The sequence below is a fragment of the Neomonachus schauinslandi genome, chromosome 4 (genome assembly GCF_002201575.2).
Source record: "Neomonachus schauinslandi chromosome 4, ASM220157v2, whole genome shotgun sequence".
Classification (NCBI taxonomy): Eukaryota; Metazoa; Chordata; class Mammalia; order Carnivora; family Phocidae; genus Neomonachus; species Neomonachus schauinslandi.
Window position 1 is genome coordinate 128,812,725 of NC_058406.1, and position 20,158 is coordinate 128,832,882.

Sequence of the window (20,158 nt, forward strand, 5' to 3'; positions counted from 1 at the left end):
AGAGAGAGACAGCGAGAGAGGGAACACAAGCAGGGGGAGTGGGAGAGGGAGAAGCAGGCTTCCCGCGGAGCAGGGAGCTCAATGTGGGGCTCGATCCGAGGACCCTCGGATCATGACCTGAGCCGAAGGCAGACGCTTCACGACTGAGCCACCCAGGCACCCCAACAGATACAGTATTTTTAGAACAAAGCCAAGCTCATCTGTTCACATAGAGTCTAGGCATGCTTTCATGCTGTGATAGCAAGAGTTGAGCAGTGAGACCAGAGAGCCCACAAAGCTGAAATTATCGACTACCTGCCAACTCCTGACCTAAAAGATGGTTAAAAATCCACCCCCAGGGCACCTGGGTGGCTCAGTCGGTTAAGCACCTTCAGCTCTGGTCATGATACCAGGGTCCTGGGATCGAGCTCTACATGGGGCTCCTTGCTCAGTGGGGAGCCTGCTTCTCCCTCTCCTCCCCGTCCATGCCCTATCTCTCTCTATCTCTGTCTCTCTCAAATAAATAAAATCTTAAAAAAAAAAAAAATCCACCCCCAAAGATTCTGATTTAGTTCATCTCAAGTGGGGCTCAGGAATCTGTATGTTTTATTTTTTTAAAAGATTTTTTATTTATGAGAGAGAGAAAGAGCATGAGCGGGGGGGAGGGGCAGAGGGAGAGGGAGAAGCAGGCTCCCCACTGAGCAGGGAGCCCGACATAGGGCTCGATCCCAGGACCCTGAGATCATGACCTGAGCTGAAGGCAGTCGCTTAACCAAGTGAGCCACCCAGGTGCCCCAGGAATCTGAATTTTTTGAATCACCATCCCAAGAGGTTCTGATTCAAGTGGTTTTCAAAACACTGCTTTGGAGTGATCAGGTTTCCAGTGGTCATTTGGGAGCATGATATGAACCCCTATATCCAAATTTACCCACTCATCTCTGCTATAGAGCCTCTGAGTCCCATAGTGTAAACTGGGCCCTGGATTCAGGAATCGCTAGACAGAGGGTTCTCCTTACTTGGTGTTTAGACTCCCAAATCACGCCCTGATATGCTACGTAACAGTCTGCTGTTCGGGACACAGGACAGATCTCTCCAAATGAAAAATAAGGAACGTCCTTCAACCAGTGTTCCTCCCTTACCCATCTGAGTCCAGGCCATCTCCGGAACAGCGAAGGCTCACAGAGTTCATAGCTGGGGGTTGACAATCGACGCACACTGTGTACCCCTCTCGGAGATACTGCATCCATCGAGTCAGGGGGTGATTTTCCATAGCGCAGTGATGAGTCAATGACTCTGTCTTGAACTCCATACAGTATCTAGAGCAGAAAACGGGACACTTGCCCCTGCCGTAATGAGAGACAGCCTAACGCTGTAAAAAGTCTTAGGAAGCCTGCGAGCCCCACGGACATTTGACGGACTGGAGAACGTGGTCTGGTGCATCCTCACAGGCTATGCACCGGCCACAGAATGCCTTGTAAAGTTTCTCATTTGCCGAACTGTGATGATGGACGGTGCCCGACTGGCAACTACAGTGAAGCCTGGGGCTCTATTCCAACCCCTGATTGAGTTACCTGGTCAACAGGAGTCTGCAGAAATTTGGATATACTGTTTCTTATCTAATCTAACCACCACATTGTGTATAAAAAGCACATTTCAGTAAGAAAATAGCCCTTAATAACTTTGCTTATAAAGAATAAGAGAAATTGAGTAAGAACTTGCTGAGTCTTAAGTCTGAGAACGTGTGAGCCCCTAGAGGGCTGGTCCTCAGTGCCCTGCCCGACACCCATGACTTCCTGCCCCACAGATGTTCCCAGGGACCTTCCCCATGCCCCCCCCCCCCCCAGCTCACCTGCTGGATCTGGGCCAATGATGAGTTTGGACTTGAATCCAAGCATCAAAGTTATATTGGGCATCATAGATAAAAGGAAATGGGAAGCTGGAGACGTTTTTCTGTGACAGAGCGTAGTGTCACCTTACACTGAACTGTGGAAATCTCTAGCACTATAGTGACTAGACTCCGAAGGCCCGGGGGGAGCATCCAGACATGGGTGAATACTTTAGAGTCTTGTACTAAAAAGCAACATAATTTTACAATTCTTCAGGGAAGCAAAACATAGTCAAACTCCTGCATGTTGTGTTTTTGGTTCTAATTAAGCTCCACTGGGCTAGTTTCTTATCCATAGAATTATGAGCTGTCCTAGGTTAGATGGAAAGTGATTGGAGGGTCTGCTTCTGCGAGCTTTAACAGGGGTAGACCATTTATTAGGTACCGTTAGGTACTGAGGTAAGAAATTCTATGGCGAAGCTTCAATTAACTTTAGTCAGACAGCTTAACCCAGACATCTCTTCATTATTTTCTCATTAAATTCTCCTTACAACGCCATGTGGTAGGCATTCATATTCTCATTTTTCAAGAAGAAAACCTGAGGTGGGACAGCACATCCAGGGTCTTACGGCTAGTGCATGGCCGTGGTGGGGGTGGTCTGAACATGCAGCAGACTGGGGTCCCTCTGCTGACAGCTGAAGAACGGACTTCAGGTAACCATGGCTTACCCAGGCTGTGCCTTCTGTCCTGACAGAAATTCTCAGAGCTGATGTGTGGGCCACTTTCAAATTAACCAAACACAGGTGGTGCTAGAGTCCATATTCTCCTAATGACTCTAAGAGGAACATCCTGAGTACGACTGATGAAGTGATACCATCATTTTATATAGCGTGTTTCTTGTTGATGAGACCTCAGAGACAAATCTTTGCGGCCTCACAAAAACGGAAGAGACAAGTAGGTCCCAGCTTTGTGGTAAAGAGTCATGTTTTACCCAAAGTCAACAAACAAGTAAGAGAAGAACCCCCATCACACTAAGACAAGCTTTGCGGGCTGACTTGGCCATACACCTGGAAAAGCATAAGCTGAAAAACCCAAACCAAACCATACAAAACAAAAACACTAAATTACCCGGCGTCCTCTGTGACTGTAGACCACTGTGGAGAGGCAGCTTGTCTTGTTCTCTCCTTGTTGAATGCAGAGGTAGTTATAAAGGCAGGGACTAGGAAAGAGAGAAGGGCGTTGGACACATGCAGCCTAAAGTACTCGGAACGACTTTTCCCAAACTTGATGTCAATCCTGTCTCGAGCCCCCCATCCCCAAGTGCAAAGGGCCGCGGCACACCACCAGGAATGGGACGGGGCCAAGTTACCGTGTCCCCAGAACCCAGTTCGAAGAAGATTTGTGTGCACGCCGATGGGCAGGGAGAACTGCAGGCCTCTGACAGGCAGGCTTGCCCTTGGTAATAAGTTGATACTGTGTGAAAGGGGAGGAAGGGGGGCCAGAAATAAAAACCAAGAGGAAGTAGTGAAAGATGCAGGTAAGTCAGGGGGAAAAGGAGGGAATGGAGAAAGGGAGAAAAGATTTTTATTTTTATTTACTTATTTTTAAAGATTTTATTTATTTATTTGACAGAGAGAGAGAGAGACAGCGAGAGAGGGAACACAAGCAGGGGGAGTGGGAGAGGGAGAAGCAGGCTTCCCGCTGAGCAGGGAGCCCGACGTGGGGCTCGATCCCAGGACCCCGGGATCATGACCTCAGCCGAAGGCAGTCGCTTAACCAACTGAGCCACCCAGGCACTCCGGGAGAGAAGGTTTTTAAAGATGAAAGGAAGAGAAATAGAAGAGAAAAGGGAAAGACAGGAAGAATAAAGTAGAAGAATAGGAGGGAGAAAGGACAGAGGAAGAAGACAAAAGAGAGAGAAAAGGGGATGTAAGGAGAAAAAAAGACCACCAGAGAGAGAAAGAGGAAATGTGAAAAGGAGAAAACAGAAGTACCAAGGGAAGAGGTGTGAGTGCCCCCCCAACAAGGTCCTCGCGACCCCAGCCCGGAAGCTTCCCCGCCTGCCTTGTGGCCTCAGGGTGACTGCCTGGTGCCGGCCAGCACAGCACCCTCCCCATGTCAACCTCAGCCTGGTGGGGGGGTGGGGCGGTGTGAGGAAGGAAAGTCGGATTGGTCCTCCCCTCCCTGTCCCCAGCCCCAACCCAACTCCGGCGCTCTGGCCCGGAGAGAAGAAAGGGAGCCAGGAATCCTCCCTGGCTGATTTTGTTTGTGTGCCTCCTTCCTGTTGGCCGCTAAGTGTGGGGAAGCATCTGATGCTAGGTACGTACAGCACCTGCAGATAACCTCCCGATGCCACTCTGGGGTCAACTCAAGGAAGGCAGGGTTTTGCCCTGCTCATCACTGTGGCCCTCACACATTGACACACTCAGTAAGTACACAGGCAACGAATGGTGGCTCAATGAGTGAATGAAGTCACGGAATTGCCACCAAGCCTCCGGGCCCTACCTCCCTGTGGTCTTCTGTTCCTACACTGAGCCCTGTGGCTGAGATGACTCAACAATCCTTCCTACCTTTCGTTTCAGAAACTGGACCGTCCCAGGAAGGGTAGAGACCAGCTGATGTTGGCTCGTGCGCTGCCAGAGTCATCATCAATGTGAGCAAAATGGCAAGAGGGCTGCAAAACAGATGCGTCAAGCCTACGTGTTCATTTGACCTGGCCCCTTACTGGCTCCTTTTGGCCACAAGATGGCAGCCCGAATTCTTTTTTAGATTTTCTCAGGGAGGCCTTTTGCTATGACTAGGGAATGTAAGACCAGAGTGGCCAAACACCAGGTAGTCACCTGCTCCTGCGAGTTGCAGGTATACTTCTTGTCCTACGTAGTTTGGTGCTTAATCTCTTTGGTGTGAAAATTACTCCCATCTAGCATTAGCCCTCAGAGTCCCAGCTGTGAGATTCTTCCTTGCTGCGCTAACAAGTTTAATTGTTTTCCAGAGAACATGCCACTCCTTCTAAATGTGACCATAGCTTTGGGACTTCCCAAACCTGTGGACAGAATCAGAAAGAACAAGGGAGCGCATGTATGTTAGGAACTTACTGTTTCTCTTAGATCTAATTCTCTGGAACACAAACATTGAAAGGATTTTCACTTTCCCACGTATTGTTTCCATTTCTGTTCTTCTGACGCATTTAAGAGTTTATTCAGCAAGTGAAGAATACAATTGCTGCTCAGTCCACGTGGCATTGGACCAGTCAAACTATGAAATTTTCAGGATGTGTTTCTTTAGCTCAAAACATGTATTTGATCTCCTTATTTGTACCGCATGTGTTATTACAGAAGTTCAAAGGCAACGCACTTAATATATAGCTTGGGGCAGGGAGGGGAAATGAGGTTAGGAGGTAAAGGGCAAGTATATGATTATAATATCTGATATAAAATCCTTAGAAAAAGTTCTATAATAATAATAATAATAATAATAATAATAATAATAATAATGAAAGCTAACAATGATACACTTCTAAGTTTCCAGGCATAATGCTGAGCACCTTTCATGTGTGAATGCATTTAATTCTTACAACCACCCTCTGGGATAGGTCCTATTATTTCCCCATTCCACAGATGAGGAAACTGTGGCACAGAGTGGTTAAGGAAGATGTTCAAGGCTCCCATCTAAACACGGCAGTGTCAGGCAGCATCTCTAAAACCATGCTCCTCACTGCCTAGAGACTCTTGCAGTGTAGATCACGATGTTTCATTGTTTTATGCAGCATATTTCCTATGAATTGCTTAAATTCTGTTTTATCTTCCCTTTCTGTCCCTAATGTGTCCTTAATATGAAGTAACTTTAAAGGAGGAAAGGAACATTGTGAGCCCCTACCTGGTGTCCCTTCAGGCCCCCCTGGGAGAGAGGGAGGGTTGGGATGGGGCCTGGGGCCCCCGGGGTGGGGGGCGGGCTCGCAGTGGGCCCAGATTAATGCCTGCTAGGACAGCACTTTGTATGTTTCCAGCCTGCTTCTTTACAAAGTACCTTCTCATCCTCTGTGACTGGTCCCCACAGAAGCTTTGTGAAGAGGTGCCCTGATGTGTTCTCAGAAAATTGAGACTCAAGGACATTAAAGGAAGGGAAAATTCACAGTAACTGATGAAGCAAGGACCCCAACACAGAAGATTGCTTCTGGTTTTTCGATCTCCTGTCCACGTTCAGTGCCAAGCCTCTGCAGTACGTAAGACCTATCCTAAAAGCCAGCCAGGAACCCCGAGCCTTGTGTCTTCTGTGTCCTGCCCCGTCGAGCCCTGGCTTGGCTCAGTGGCACATTCTACTGAGAGGGGGCACTTCCTCCTTGAACCAGAAACCTCCAGAAACCAGACCAGCAGCCACATTGCTTGGGGGTCTCTGAGCCAGCGTGACTTTTTAATATCTCCCCCCCAGTTTAATTTCCATTACTTGAGAGTGGTAAGTAATTTAGAAATTATTTTTGCCTTCAGTCCCACTGCTGCTTATGTGTGGAAGAACATAGCCAGGTGCCCGGGGACAAAGCCTCGCAATAAAAGCCAGGTCCCCCATCTTCCCCCGTCCTGGCAACAATATCCAAATGTAATAGATTCTGTGTTAAGAGGCCATTTGCCAACTTTTCTGGCGTCCTATCAGCCTACCATTGTTTGGTTTTACAACTCCACTTCTAAAAGCATGGCACCACGCATACTTACTTTGAACATGAAAATAAATTGAATTTGCTCAGGGAATTTCATAAAGCCCTCTGACACAATGGGGTGTCACCAAGGTAGGCTTAGAACCAAGGTAGGTCTGTAGATATAGTGTAAAAGGGAACAGAATGAAAATGTGACAAATAACAGCGGCCCAGAAGCATACAGCTTATGATACACGTCGATCTCCTTTTAGGAGGAGTCAGGATGTACAACTAATACAATAATAGGGCTTTTTGGATTTGTTTTTATGGTAAAGATAGAGTCAAGATCTGCATTAAAGGAAATGGAAAAAATTCAATAGCTACTTGATCATTAATAAGAGAGCTTCGGTGATCCTGTTTCATTCACAGGTCTCACAGAGCCTTTCTAGTTCTATACTTAGTTACCAGAACCTGCAATTGCAATTTTAGCTCCAATGATAACAGGAGCAGCAAAGCAACATCAAGAGGGAAAACCCTACAGGATTTAGAGCCCTGAGATCCAGCGTTAGATTCTGAAAGTCCTTCACAAATGCTGTTACCTCCCTGAGCTCCAATGTCCTCTTGGTCTCAAGGATAATGAGGCTATCCCCTTTACAAGGTCAGCAGAATACTGGCCCCACCAAGATTTCCACACCCTAATCCCCAGGACCTATGAATATGTTATGTTATTTCATAAGGAAGAATTAAAGTTGCAGATGGAATGAAGTTTGCTACTCAGTTGGCCTTAAAATGGGGAGATGATCCCGGCTTCTCTTGGTGGGCTGAGTGTAATCACAAGGGTCCTTCAAAGAGGAAGAGGAGGGGCGCCTGGCTGGCTCAGTGGGTTAAGTGTCTGCCTCCCACTCAGGTCAAAATCCCAGGGTCCTGGGATCGAGCCCTGCATCCGGCTCCCTGCTTAGTGAGGAGCCTGCTTCTCCCTCTCCCTCTGCCTGCGCTCCCCCTGCTTGTGCTCTCTCTGGCAAAGAAATAAATAAAATCTTAAAAAAAAAAAAAGAGGAAGAGAAAGGTGTTACTACAGAAGGAAGCACAGAGATGCAATGTAGCTGGCTGTGAAGAAGGAGGCAGGGCCTTGAGGAGAGAAATGGTGACCATCTCGGGATGATGGAAGAGGCAAGGAAACGGATTCTCCCCCAGAGCCTCCCTAAAAGCAATGCAGGCCCTGCCAACGCCTTGCTTTTAGCCCAGGGTGACCTGGGTTGCACCTCTCTCCCACGGAACCCTGAGATAATACATTTGAGCTGTTTTAAGCCACAGCGTTTGGGGTAATTTGTGACAGTGGCCGTAGGAAGCAAGCACGCTCTCCTACAGGATCGCTATGAGCACTGAATCAGTCATGTCGATAAAAGCTCTCCGCCCTGCAGCTGTGAGGGACTGCTCCGCCCTGCATCCAGGCCTCCCGCCCTGCCAACAGCAAGTCCAGTGGAGCGGGGAGGCGGGCCCAGGTGGCCGCAGCCCGACTGAGAGCCCCGGGTGGAGGAGGGTGCTCCTCCTCCGTGCCTCCACACCAATCTTCTATCCCGGCGCTCGCTCAGCACCCTGAGCTGGAGTTGGCTGATAGGTTTGGTATTCGAGTCTGCATCTCCAGAACCCAGCATAGCGCTGGCTGTAGTAGATGCTCAGTGAACCTTGAATGAATGACCCACGTAAATGAATGTGTGGGAACTGCGGTGACACAGGGCTCAGGGTAATCCACCAAACTGCATTTTCGCGTCACTGCTCTTGTTTCCTTTTGTTGTCCATCATTTTCCCAGGTGTATTCCACAGAACACTAGTGATTCGGCGAGATCCCCTGGGGAAAGGGGCCATTTAATCCAATAAGGTGGGAAAGCATCGCGTATCCTATCTCCCTCCTGTAGAATGAAAATGCTTATTAGCATAAGAAAGCCTCTGAGAAATTCTTCCTTAGAGAAAATGGTCTGATTTACCCCACGTTTTCCTGACTAAACCCCTGTTTTGCATTTGGGGGCCTCTGCCCTCAGGAAAGTGGCATGTAAGGGATCCAGCTATGAGTCAAGGGCTGAGGGAAGAGGTGTGCACCCACAGTTGGGTTAGAGCAGCGCTTCTGGAACATCAGTGAGCAGCGGGGTCCCCTGGACGCCTGGTTACAAGCACTGTGCTAAGCCCAGAGCCAGCAACCCTGATCTCGTGGGTCTGGGTGAGGCCGGAGGAACTTGCCTTTCTAACAATTTCCCAGCTGAGGCAGACCCTGCTGGAATATTTGAGGGGTCCTGTCTTCCCTGACCAGCTTGTGATAGCAGTCATCATTTCCACGGAATTACCATAGGAACGTGCATCTCAGGAACGCAAGTCAGGGCTGCAAATGCCAGGAGAGATTTCTCCTCTCTTCCCAAACCGGGTTTTACCTCACCTTATTAGGAAAGGCGGCCACTGAGCACAGATCTATCCTGTTGGTGTTATTTCTAAGTCACGAACACCTTGTGGGGAGTCACCTATGAAGACTGCTGCTTTATAAAATCCTCTTACTGGAGCTTGGTGGGAAGGGTGGGTGAGAGGGGTAATTTGGGAACACGAGAACATGTGGAGATGGACAGGCCCGGGGGGCTTTGCCCAAAAGACAGAGGAGAGGACACCTCCATGCAGAGACGAGAATCCTGGGGGGCAGGGGTGGGCCCAGTGCTCCCTGGTGCCCTTGGCCCATGTTCCATAGCGTCCTCTTCATTGACCTTCCTGTCCCTTTTCCCGTGACCTGCATTATGCTGTTATAAAGAGATACGGGGCTGCAAAGGGGTTCTGTGACAGACTGGTGTAGCCCTAAAGAGTCAAACGTACTTACAATCTCCTTTCTAGCAGCCAGACCCAGTAAATGAGCAAAGCAGCTGCTTCCTGATAGATCAGCTATAGGTTTTAAAAGTCATCCAAAAAACCAATAATGTCCTACAACGACATCCTCCCCGAGCCTTTTCTGTCGTGCTCTGCAGAGTACATGAGCTGATTGTGGTTTTGTTCCACGACTGTTTCTGGGAGCACTAAATTATTTCCCTGGGAGCTTCATCTGACTGCCGTATCCACGAGACACCTCCCCCCTGGCCCTTCCATTAGCCACTCCCCTACCAGAGGCATCATTTCAAATCATAGATCTGACCACATCAGAAAATGCTACAGTAGCTCTCCAGGGCTCCTAAGATAAAGACGAAAATCCTAAATGCAGAGCTCAGGACAGACGCTTCCCCTCTCAATGCCAGCCCCACTCTCTGTGTTCCCCAGACTCCGGCCTTCCTTCAGCCTCGCAAATGGGCCTTTGCTTCCCCGGGGTTAGAGAGATGAGCCCAAGATGATCTCTAGGTTGTTTACTTCTGCACAGCGGGCTGACAACTGTTAGCCCCAAAGCCTACTGGCAGCCAACTCAAATTTTTATGCATCCAAATTGTTTTTCTTTTTAAAGATTCATTTATTTATTTTGAGAGAGAGAGTGCTTGAGTGAACATGGGGGGAGGGGCCGAGGGAGAGAGAGTCCTAAGCAGACTCCCCAATGAGCACAGAGCCCCATGCAGGGCTTGATCCCACGACCCTGAGATCATGACCTGAATGGAAACCAAGAGTCGGCCCCTCCACCAACTGAGCCACCCAGGCGCCCCCCAAATGGTTTTAAAAATTGCCAAACAAGCAGATTTTTAGCCATTTAGGCCCTGCCTGCTTTACATACCCTGTGAAACCAGACCTGGCATCTGCTGCCATCGATGAGCTAAAAAGCCTTGGAGTTGTAAGACCCCAAGCTGCTACCACCCTTTGCCCTTCGAAACTCTCTGACCCAGAGACTCCCGACCATGCTGCTTAGTTGCCATCCCCTAGACACAGAGCCCCTGGCAGATTCCTCTCCTCCCCCTCTGGATGGTGGTCCCCACACCATAGCCTCTGGACTTCCGCTTCTCTTGCAACTCTGTCCAAGCACCAACCAAAAAAGCTTATTGTGGATTACCGCCTCTTGTGGTCCGGTTTTTCCTACATCAGCCCTCAAATCCCTCGAACCCCTATACCTGACTACCTGGTACACCATGCCAGTCTCTGTCTGGGAAGTTGTACATTTCTCCGCCTTACCTCCCCCTCCTTAGGGAAGTCCCTTCCCTTCTCCACTCCTGTGGCTCCCCCCCTCCCCCAAGACCTGTGGAAATCAGCTTATTACACACACTCATAACTCCAAACAACTCACTTGTTCAGGATCAGTTGCACCAAACTGCAGCTGTAATTTTCTGGGACTGATTTCCTAAGATCATGATTATCACCCCCCACCCCCCACCACACCGCGATCTGCATGACAGCAGGCTCACGTCAGCTTATGTCACCAATGGAACCCTGGCACCCAGCCCAGTGCCTGGCAACCAGTAGACTCTTAATAAATATTTGTGCATAGAGTGAAAAAAAAGGAGCAAAATGGCTTGATGAGTGTCATGTTGGTATAAACATTTCCAAGTTCCTGTGAAAAACACATGACCTTTGTTATCCTGAGAAGTCAGTGTTGCGTGCTATCAGATTCAATCGAGGTCAACACATTGGTGTTGGTCTTTTGGCTTATTTCTTTGTGAGATTTGTACAGCTCCTGACTCATTCTTCGGCGGAATTCTGGCCCCTCCACTAGCCACTCCACAACCAGAATGATCTTTTCAAATCACAAATCTGATCACATCAGCCCCAGTGCAGTCAGCTGGAGAGGAGGAGCAGGTGTTTTATGAGAATAATTTATCACTGCTTAGGAATTAATAATTTTTCTATTACCTTCACACGTGTGTGATGAGCCGACCTGACTACCCAGGAATTAAAGGTGCAAGATGAATACTTACCTTATGGACACTTACTATCTGGTGTGAAACACTGTCATCCTACCTAAAGTCCTTTGTCGCCAGCTTGAGTTTGCCAAGCACCACAACGCACGTGTCCTTTCCGCGGAGGGCACACACAGAAGTGGGGGCCATCCCGGGGTTAAGAACACACCGACCACGGAGAGGGTGGAGTAGGGAGGCCCTGATGCAGCTGACACTCACTTCTTTATCAGGCATGTCCTGCGCTTCCTATCTGGGTGGCCTGGCCCATCCCACTCCCCCGCCGCTCACTGAACTCCCCACCCCACCCCCCACCCCCCGCTCGGCACATGGCCTTTTAGGGGAGGACGAGGACGAGATGGAAAGTCAACACAGACAACAAAGGCGGCCACCGTGAAACCCTCGGTACCGAAGGAGTGCCCGCAGTGCTGGCCCTGGGGCGTCGAGTAGTCCAGGCAGCCGGCTCTCTCTTCCAAGGGCGGGCAGGGCGCGCCGCCGTTCCGGGGCTCCTGCCGCACCCGGCGCCTCCGCACGCGGGCCGCGGGCTGGCACTGGTCGGTGCAGCCGCTCCAGGGGCTCCACTCCCCAACGATGCACGGGCGAGCTGAAAAACAGCACGGCGGGGATGGGACTCTCGGCTGGGTAAGCCCAGCCGCCGGCCAGGCTGCGCCGCCAACACCAACAGCGAGCTTAGCCCTCGCAGACCGTGCTTTGACTGCGCCCTGGGGGGTGGAGTGGGGTGGGGAGGGAGGCACGGTCTCAGCAGGGCTCAGTGGACAGGGATGGTTAGCTGGTACCCCGCACCTCTTCGGGGCAGATGGGCAGCTCTTCTGGGGTCATGAGGGTGGGTCTGAGCCAGGGATGCCCCCGAGTTAAGAGAGTGACGCCTTCGGGTACTTCCTCATACTCCGTGGGCTTAGGTAAGATCTTTGCTCTTACAGTTCCTTGATTATAACTTTATCCTCCCCTACCAGAACATTTTTATTGTAACAGCAATACGTATTCATTGTAGAAAGCATCGAGGGAAAAAATGTAAAAGAAAATGCCCAAGTCACTTCTTATCCCCAAGTGTGTCTCTCCATCAGTCATGGGTTAGGGCCACCCCAAAGGACCTCTAGACTTGGGACTTTTCTTAGGCGCTCTATTCTCATCCTCCATGGCTCTTAGACCCCTACACAGCAGAGTTGGGGTTTGCCGAAGAGCAATGAGAGCCTACAGAGGTAAAGACTGGGCTTTCATGGTCAGGCATGAAGGGCAGGTCTGGGGCAAGAATTTGGCTATAGTGACAATTCTCTGGCCATGACTGGAAAATCTATGTGGTTGCATACTTAACTTTCCCATTGAAAGTCCTAACAAATCTTTTAAAATGAATATAATGAGTTTTTCAGTGGAATTACTTCAGGACTTGAGATTGTTTATAAGAAAAAGAATAAGAAAACAAAAGATGTACCTCCGAACTAGAGGCCCAAATTCTTTCCTTCCCACAAAATGTGACCCACTTTCCCTACCATCCTCATACTTTCAAGCTTACGGAGTCTTCACCAAAAAAGCACTCTAACTTCTCTGAAATCTTGACTTGGACTGCTGACAGTTTGTACTTGAAAACTCATTTGACCTCTCAGCACACTCTCTTTAGGGTTCATGGATTTTGGAAGACCAATCCTTTGGCAGCACGCAGCTCACCCTGACACGAAAAGGGTCCCATACAACATAAACATCTGTCAGTAATTCAAAAACTTCAGACTGTTTTAAAACATGCTTTTATTAATCATCTAAAAACTCACAGGCGTCCCACGTCAGGTAGGTAAGGAAGCAAGGGTGAGGCACGTGAGACTTGTCGCCCATACCTGCCACACACACATCTTTTGGAAAATCAGTAACAGGCCACTTTCTGCTCTTGTCATTTCTTGTGGATCTTTCCCCTTTTATTTTCATGATCCCATGATTTCACTGGGCCCTAGAGCCACACTGAAAGAGACTGCCTGCTGGGCTAGGAGCTGAATGAGAAGCACTCCTTCTGGCCTTAAGTCTTCCAACAACTCTCTCTGTCACCCAAATCTCTTCATCCCTGAGCCTAGTTAGTCTTGCCCTGATGTGTTGGCCTTGAACGATGCTTAATATTATACTTTAAAAAAACAAAACGGGACACTTATTTCAAAGATTAACATTGGACATCACTATAGAATACAACTTTGCCGTGGCATTAACTCAGAATTTAGTAATATGGCCTCGGTTTGAAGACACTCTATCCATACGGTAAAAGATGATACTGGGGACAGTTTTCTGAAAGAAGCTAGTTTCTTGGTATTTCTTCAACATTTGTGTCTCATGTGCAATGTTTATTTATTTTATTTGGTTTGCTCCACAATTAACATCCCCAAATCACAGAATCACTGAATCAGTTGTTGTTCTTATCAGTTAACATTTGACCTTGGAAAATGCTATGTCTCATATTTCCAATCCATGACTTTAACAGCTTCATAAAGAAAATCAGAAAGTTCTGGGTCCTGAGCATCATCTTGACGGCTTCATTATAAGACAAAATGAAAAAAAGTTCACATAGAATTATACAAGTATAAAGGGGTTCCAAAAAATATTTCGAGTTGGAAGGCGAATCTGAGGTATTTATTCCTATGTTACACAAAAGATTATATTCATGATTAACTTGTGAACTTCTGATTGTTTGGAGTGCAATTCGTCATAGGTCATAAGAGATCTTTGGCCACAGAGGCTAGGGGAAGTACGAGAACTTCTGACAGATTTATCATCTCAAGTCATATATTACAGCTGCATGACACACATTTCCTTTGAATTATTCCATTAGTATTCACATCTATAGCCAGCATGTCAAAATACTCTTTCTTAAAATCTGACTTTCTCAATCTTCACATTTCCCTAGTTATTACTGGAGGCCAAAAGACCTAGTGAGCAACGTGATCATCCCTGACTCCAAGCTCATCCCAGCTTCCCAAAGTCCTAATGGTTAGGACTTAATGACATCATCCCATCCCTTTCAGAAGAAAAAGAAGCTTAGGCTTAACGGATGCCAGAATGCTCGGCAAGCTGTTTTCTTTTTTCCTTTGTTTAAACTCAATATAATATTCAGGTGGAGTTTCCCAGAAGCAGACTCATAAAGACGTGGATTTCAATGCAAGTAATTTATTTGGGAGGGGTCCCAAGAAGTGCAATAAGAGCAGAGACAGAGAAGTAGGCATAGAAAGAACAGAGACATAGATCCCTAAGTTCCTGCTTTAGGCCCAGGGGGCAAGCCTGGCTCTCAGCTCACTAGGAAACGAGATAATGGATAGATCCAGAGTACAAGGAATTATCAAGTCCTTTCTGGAGTTCTGGCTAGTCCCTCTTCCTCAAGAGCTTTCTGGTTATCAAATGTCCCTACCACAACCACGAGGAGAATGGCCAACAACAGAGAAATACGTTATATATTTCAGTAGGGAATCTGCCCAAAGCAAGAGTAGAGCACCTTTTCACATGTCCTCACAGGGATAGCCAGTCATATCCAAGTACAAGTACCTTAAAAGATTTTCCACTAAGCTTTAAATGTATAATAATAATAATAATAATTAAAACTCTCTCAGTGCATTGCTATTGAATTTGGAAAAAAATCAAACTCTTCGCTGCAACCGACAAGGTGCTGGGTGAGCCAGCTTGTGTCCCTCCCCTCCCACCTGGAGGTGCCCCCCCTGCTCCAAGCTCCAGCCAGGCTGGCCTCCTTACACCAACTCTGTCACACTCCGGAACCTTGGCCGTGTGTCCCTCTGATGGGAATGTTCTTCCCACATGGGGCATGGCTGGGGTTGGTTCATCCTTTAAGTCCCAGATGAATTATTCAGGGAGTCCTTCTCTGGCCAGATTATCTAAGGACTCTCCCAGTGCCACCTCCAGCCTCCCACCTGCCACACCTGAAAATTACTTCCTCTCAGAGCTCAGTGTTCCTTGCTTTCTAATATCTCCCTAATTCATAATTACATAGTTTACATATTTATTTACTTTTGTATTGTCGTTGAGCTTTTCATTTCGTGCCTGGTGCTTGGCACATGGTAGGTGCTCAATAAATATTTGTTGAATGAATGAGTGAATGAAAGAAATGGCATTGGACAAATTCCTCCTCCTTCCTAAACAAATTTTCTACATTGAAACAGATTCTGGTTTGTTCATATCGTTAGTTAGAAGCCAAAGCACTGACTAAGGCTCCAGAGTGGGAAAGGAAAGCCGGCTAGAGGACAGGAGCAAAATAAATCAGAAGCTCCCAGAGCCAAAACTATGGGAATTCTTAACAAGGTAAGAGCTGTCTGGGCTCTCCCGGCAATGGTGGCCCCAAGAGGTGTCCCTGGAAGGAGCGTGGCTTTCTGTGCCTTCAGGTTATGTAGATCCCAGCTTCTCCTGGCAGCCACAAATCCTTCAAATGCTTTTAAATCCATTTATAGCTCCTGCCAGTACCACATCTTGAAAATAACAAGCTTGTTTCATTTTATTATCAGGGGCATGAAGCGGTATTTCCTCTTATTTGATCCAAATTTCCCTCACTCAAGAATTTCAGAATATAGTAAAAAAAAAAAACCATCTATGTTTATCTTATCCATGCAGCTCAGGGACTTCATGTCTCAGGAGGTGTCCTTTCCTCTCTAGCAGGAACCTTTCAGGTTGATGACTAGCTGTGGGACCCATCTTTCTAGAGCCACCCCCCGCCTCAGAATTACCAGTGGGCCCTCTCCAGGTCCATTCACAGCCTCTGTGAGCAGGAGCAACCAGAACTAGACACACTATCCTCAGTCTTAGGTGCCAAAAGGTAACTAAAAAACCATCTTCTACTCTTTTTCTTGATGATAACACACACACACACACACACACACTCACAGCAACAAACTGAGCTGACAGCTGATCCTTCCTTTCCTACATAGAGTTTGGGCTCTTTCGTCTTAATATAAAACCTTGCCCTCATGTTCATGCAGTGTCTCCTTGGCTAATCACGGATCTGGCCCTGCCTGCTTGGCTCTTTGCCGCCTAAAAGTTTAAGGCCACCCACGAGCAAGTGCTTTCTCCCTCACGTTGTTAAGTTCAAATAGTCCTAAGTCACTGCTATGAAAATATTCTTCTTGCACTTTACCCACACCAGTAGCATTTACGAATAGCTTTTGTTTCTTGACATTGTGTGGAAGAAAAATAAAACAGCCCCTTCACTCACTCACACACACACACACACACACACACACACACACCCCTCATGGTAACATGATTTTAAATGTCATAGGCCTTTTTCTCTTTCCTCATGTATCCCCTTTTCTGAGAAATCTTGTCAAATCTTCCCTGAAGGTCAAATGAGACTACATTGCCCAAGTGCCTATTTACCGCCCCCTCTGAAAGCTCCAATAAAATGATCAAGTATTTTTTTCCTCTTGCAGAAACCATGTTATCTGGCCCCCAGTGGGTTTTTGTTTTCTTTTGAGATATTAACTGGACAAGTTCATGAAATCCTAGAGGGACAATAAAAAGGACTCCCTCATTAGAAAAAAACAGAATTTTATACACCATGTAAGCCCAGAGAAAAAGGGCATACAAATCATAAAGATAATTATGCTTTTACTCGGTAGTCAGTGTCCAGGTGAGTTGTGTTCTTCTTTTGTGCATTTCTGTATTTCCCAAGTTTTCTGCAACAAACATATTTTGTAGACAAGGAAGGAAAGAGTCGTATTTAAAAGGACAAGTGGCTCCAGCCCAGCTGGGGGCGCCCTCTGCAGCCACAGATAACATCCCCTTGGTGGAATGACCCTTCGGGCTATTGAGACAAACATAATTCAGTGACACCACCATGGCTCTCAGGGGGGGGCAGGACACACTTCTTTGCCCTTGAGGAGTATCAGTCAAAGGAGAGAGAAGGCTCACTCACTCTACCAGTATTTATCTGGGGCTTGACCTGCCAAGTACACAGCTTCTCATAAAGCCTCAGTCCTTGGAGGGTCAAAGCATAACGTTTAAACATAAGGGCTCTGGACTTAGAGTTCCTGGGTTCAAATCTCACTCCATCACTTGTTAGCCATATGACTTGGGATGAATCTCCCAACCTCCCAGCGCTCTGATGACCACGGCGGTGGGTTGGGAGACTTAAGTAAGACTAGAACTGTGAGGTGCCTGGCACAGAGGAAGTGTGGCAGAAGGGTTAACAACTTTACCCTCCTCCACTGAATGCCCAGGGCTGCGGCCCAAGCCTGCAAAGTCAAGTCATGTTGAATGCTGGCGCCAGGCCCTGCTCATTTTTCCTACAGAGACAAAGGCAGGGGAAGCCACATGCTGTCTCTCAGGCCGCTATGGTTCCCAGTAAAGCCTCAACTTTTCTAAATCACCGTAGACAGTGACATCCTTCCTCTGCATGAGTTTTAGAGCCCATATTTTCCAGTACACTTGCCCTTTCTCCTTCCAGATATGTGGTTAGCAGATCTGGGCCAGTTAGGTTTCTAGATTCCCCGGGAAATCTACATGAAAAGACTGGCTCACATGGGCTACTCAGTGTTTGCCCTGCTCCCCTTGGGTTCATTATTACTCTTTCCTGAATTTGCTCATCAAAAAATCCAGTGCAGCCTACTGTTTCTATGATCTTAGAATGAAGACTCTAGGAACCCAGGTGATGAGCTAGAGACCGGGGCGTCGTGAGCCTAATAAAGGAAGCCTTCTAAGAAATTCGTCCAGGGCAGGTAACTTGGATCTGTGTCCTCCTTTACCTCTCCCCTGGTCAGGCACAGCCAATGGAGAATTTTCTATTCCTTTTTTTGGGGGGGGGGGAGGGGTATAGAGATATATAATTGGTGTTGAAACCAATACCAACATCATAATGAGATTTTTCTGAGATCATTTGTTTCAGAACAGATATTTTTGGCAGTTCAGTAATTCCACAGATCCAATAACTTATTTTTATTTTGACTAAGTAAAAATAAAAAGTCCTATTTAGAAAAAGAAATTCCAGTATTTCATCTCTTAGCTACACCAAAAAAAAAAAAAAGTCTTTACAAAGAAGAAAAAAATCAGAAGGCAGAGAAATAAGGCATTCTTAGTTCTACTGACACAGCTTTTTGGTTCACATGTAACGTAATTTCAGTCAAAAAGGTTTCAGATGGCATCGACAGGTAACATAACATTGGGTAAGGAGAAGAGATCCTAAGGGGCAGAATGGTTCTATGTCTACGGAGTGACTGGCGGGCCCTGAGCTGCCGAATGTTGATATATTTAGGAATCAATAACAACCACGCACAGCAGATGTGGCAGATGGCAGCCCGAAGTCGGACAGCCATGGGCTCAGACGTCACTGTGCTGCCCATTCATGTTAACTTAGTGATGGGAGAGCCCTGAGACACCCCAGCTCCCGAGTCTGTACAACGCTCCGGCAAGACCAGCGGAGAGTGCACAGCCAGGATGCCTGGCCGGAGCTAAGGAGATGGAGCATCTTGGCTCCGCCATGCCCCTTCTCACCCTCAGCTCGGCAGAGCAAGCAGGCCAACCTCCAAGTGGCCAACTTCCAACCGTCTCTATTTTCTCCTCTCCTCCCCAGAAATTCCAGGCGCAGAGGATTTACTCAACGAGGAGCCTTTTCTGTCCTGTGTCTGCTTCTTCGAGGGCCTTTGAGGGCCTCCGCTAACTCCCTGGGGAAGGGCAGTTTAGGCTGAATATGCTCCTTTAAAAAATTCTTTTGGGCTCCTTTCTTTTTCTGGTTTCAGCTCCCATGCCCTCCACTTGCTCGCAGCTCTTCCTCAGGCGCCAAGGTGCCGGGACTCCTTGCTGAGCCCTTCCCAAGATGGTCAGATCATCTCTTCTCTGCTCCTCCTTACCCAACACATGCCCGCTCCAATGAGAGGCTCTTTGCTTGAACAGTTCAACCTCCTGCACCGAAAAGACAGGATTTATTTGTGACCAAATGAAGACTTTGAGGACTCTGCCACCCCTCACTGGAAAGCCAGTTCTTCTCATGACCCAGGGCTGTCCTACGCATGCCTCTTCCGTGCCTGAGTCTCTCCGGGTCCAGCCGGGTTCGCCTCCTGCCCTGTCCACCAGCATAGCCTCAGGACCGAGCCCAGTTCCCGGCACCACAGGTGCTGCGAGTGACCATGTGATGCTTTCCTGCTAGAATTCTCCTTCCCCTTCTGGAGACTTCCTGCTCATTCTCCAGGACCATGCTTGCATGTTACTTCCTCCGGGAAGTTTTCCTTGAATCCCTTGGGTCTTCCGAGTTTTCCCTTCCTAGCCTCCTGAACCCCTCATTTGGGCACCAAGCATGTTGTAGGTGGTTCGCAGGGGTAGTCCCCTGCTTGACTGTGAACTCATAGGGAGCAGAGACTGTCTTCATCTTCTTTGTAGCCCTGTGCTTCCCACAGGGCGGGGCACATTATCTGGTCTACGGGAAGACAGGAGTTTGCATCGAATGCCCTTCGGACACCCTGGGGACCCTGGGCCCGGGGGCACTGCATTTCCTAAATAACTGACTCTTCACCTTACTTGAGTAGTAAAATACCCTGGCCTTGAAGCAGGAAAGGGAGAGAGGCTTATCAAAAAGAGGATCAATATTTGTAGGTTAATCATTAGCTTTCAAACAGGATCAAAAAAATCTTCATGTTTTTCAATTGTGTTCTTTCAGGAGAAGATCTGGGTGCTATCTTGCCTGGCTGGTGGCCTCTTCCAGCTTCTCGACAGGGCATCCGATTCCCCAAGTAATGACACGGACCTGCGGGTTATTCTCCCAAGAAGACGCCGTGGATATCAACGTGGGGATCCTTGAGGCCAAACCCTAACATACGTGAGGCATATGAGCAGGGAACAAGGTTACTTTTATTTCTAGAGCTGGCTTCTCTCAGGTAAACCTTGTTCTTTAGGACTATACTCACCATTTCT

At 47.8% G+C, this 20,158-nt stretch overlaps 1 protein-coding gene across 1 annotated transcript in view; it reads right to left on the reverse strand.

Moving 5' to 3' along the window:
- SBSPON (somatomedin B and thrombospondin type 1 domain containing) overlaps positions 1–20,158 on the reverse strand; it is a 40,612-nt gene that overhangs the window by 2,141 nt on the left and 18,313 nt on the right. The window contains exons 2-4 of the mRNA XM_044914353.1: positions 11,676–11,870; positions 2,933–3,023; positions 1,119–1,295 (exon numbers count right to left, since the gene is read on the reverse strand). Coding sequence (XP_044770288.1) covers positions 1,119–1,295; positions 2,933–3,023; positions 11,676–11,870 — 463 coding nt within the window. The remainder of the gene's footprint in view (positions 1–1,118; positions 1,296–2,932; positions 3,024–11,675; positions 11,871–20,158) is intronic.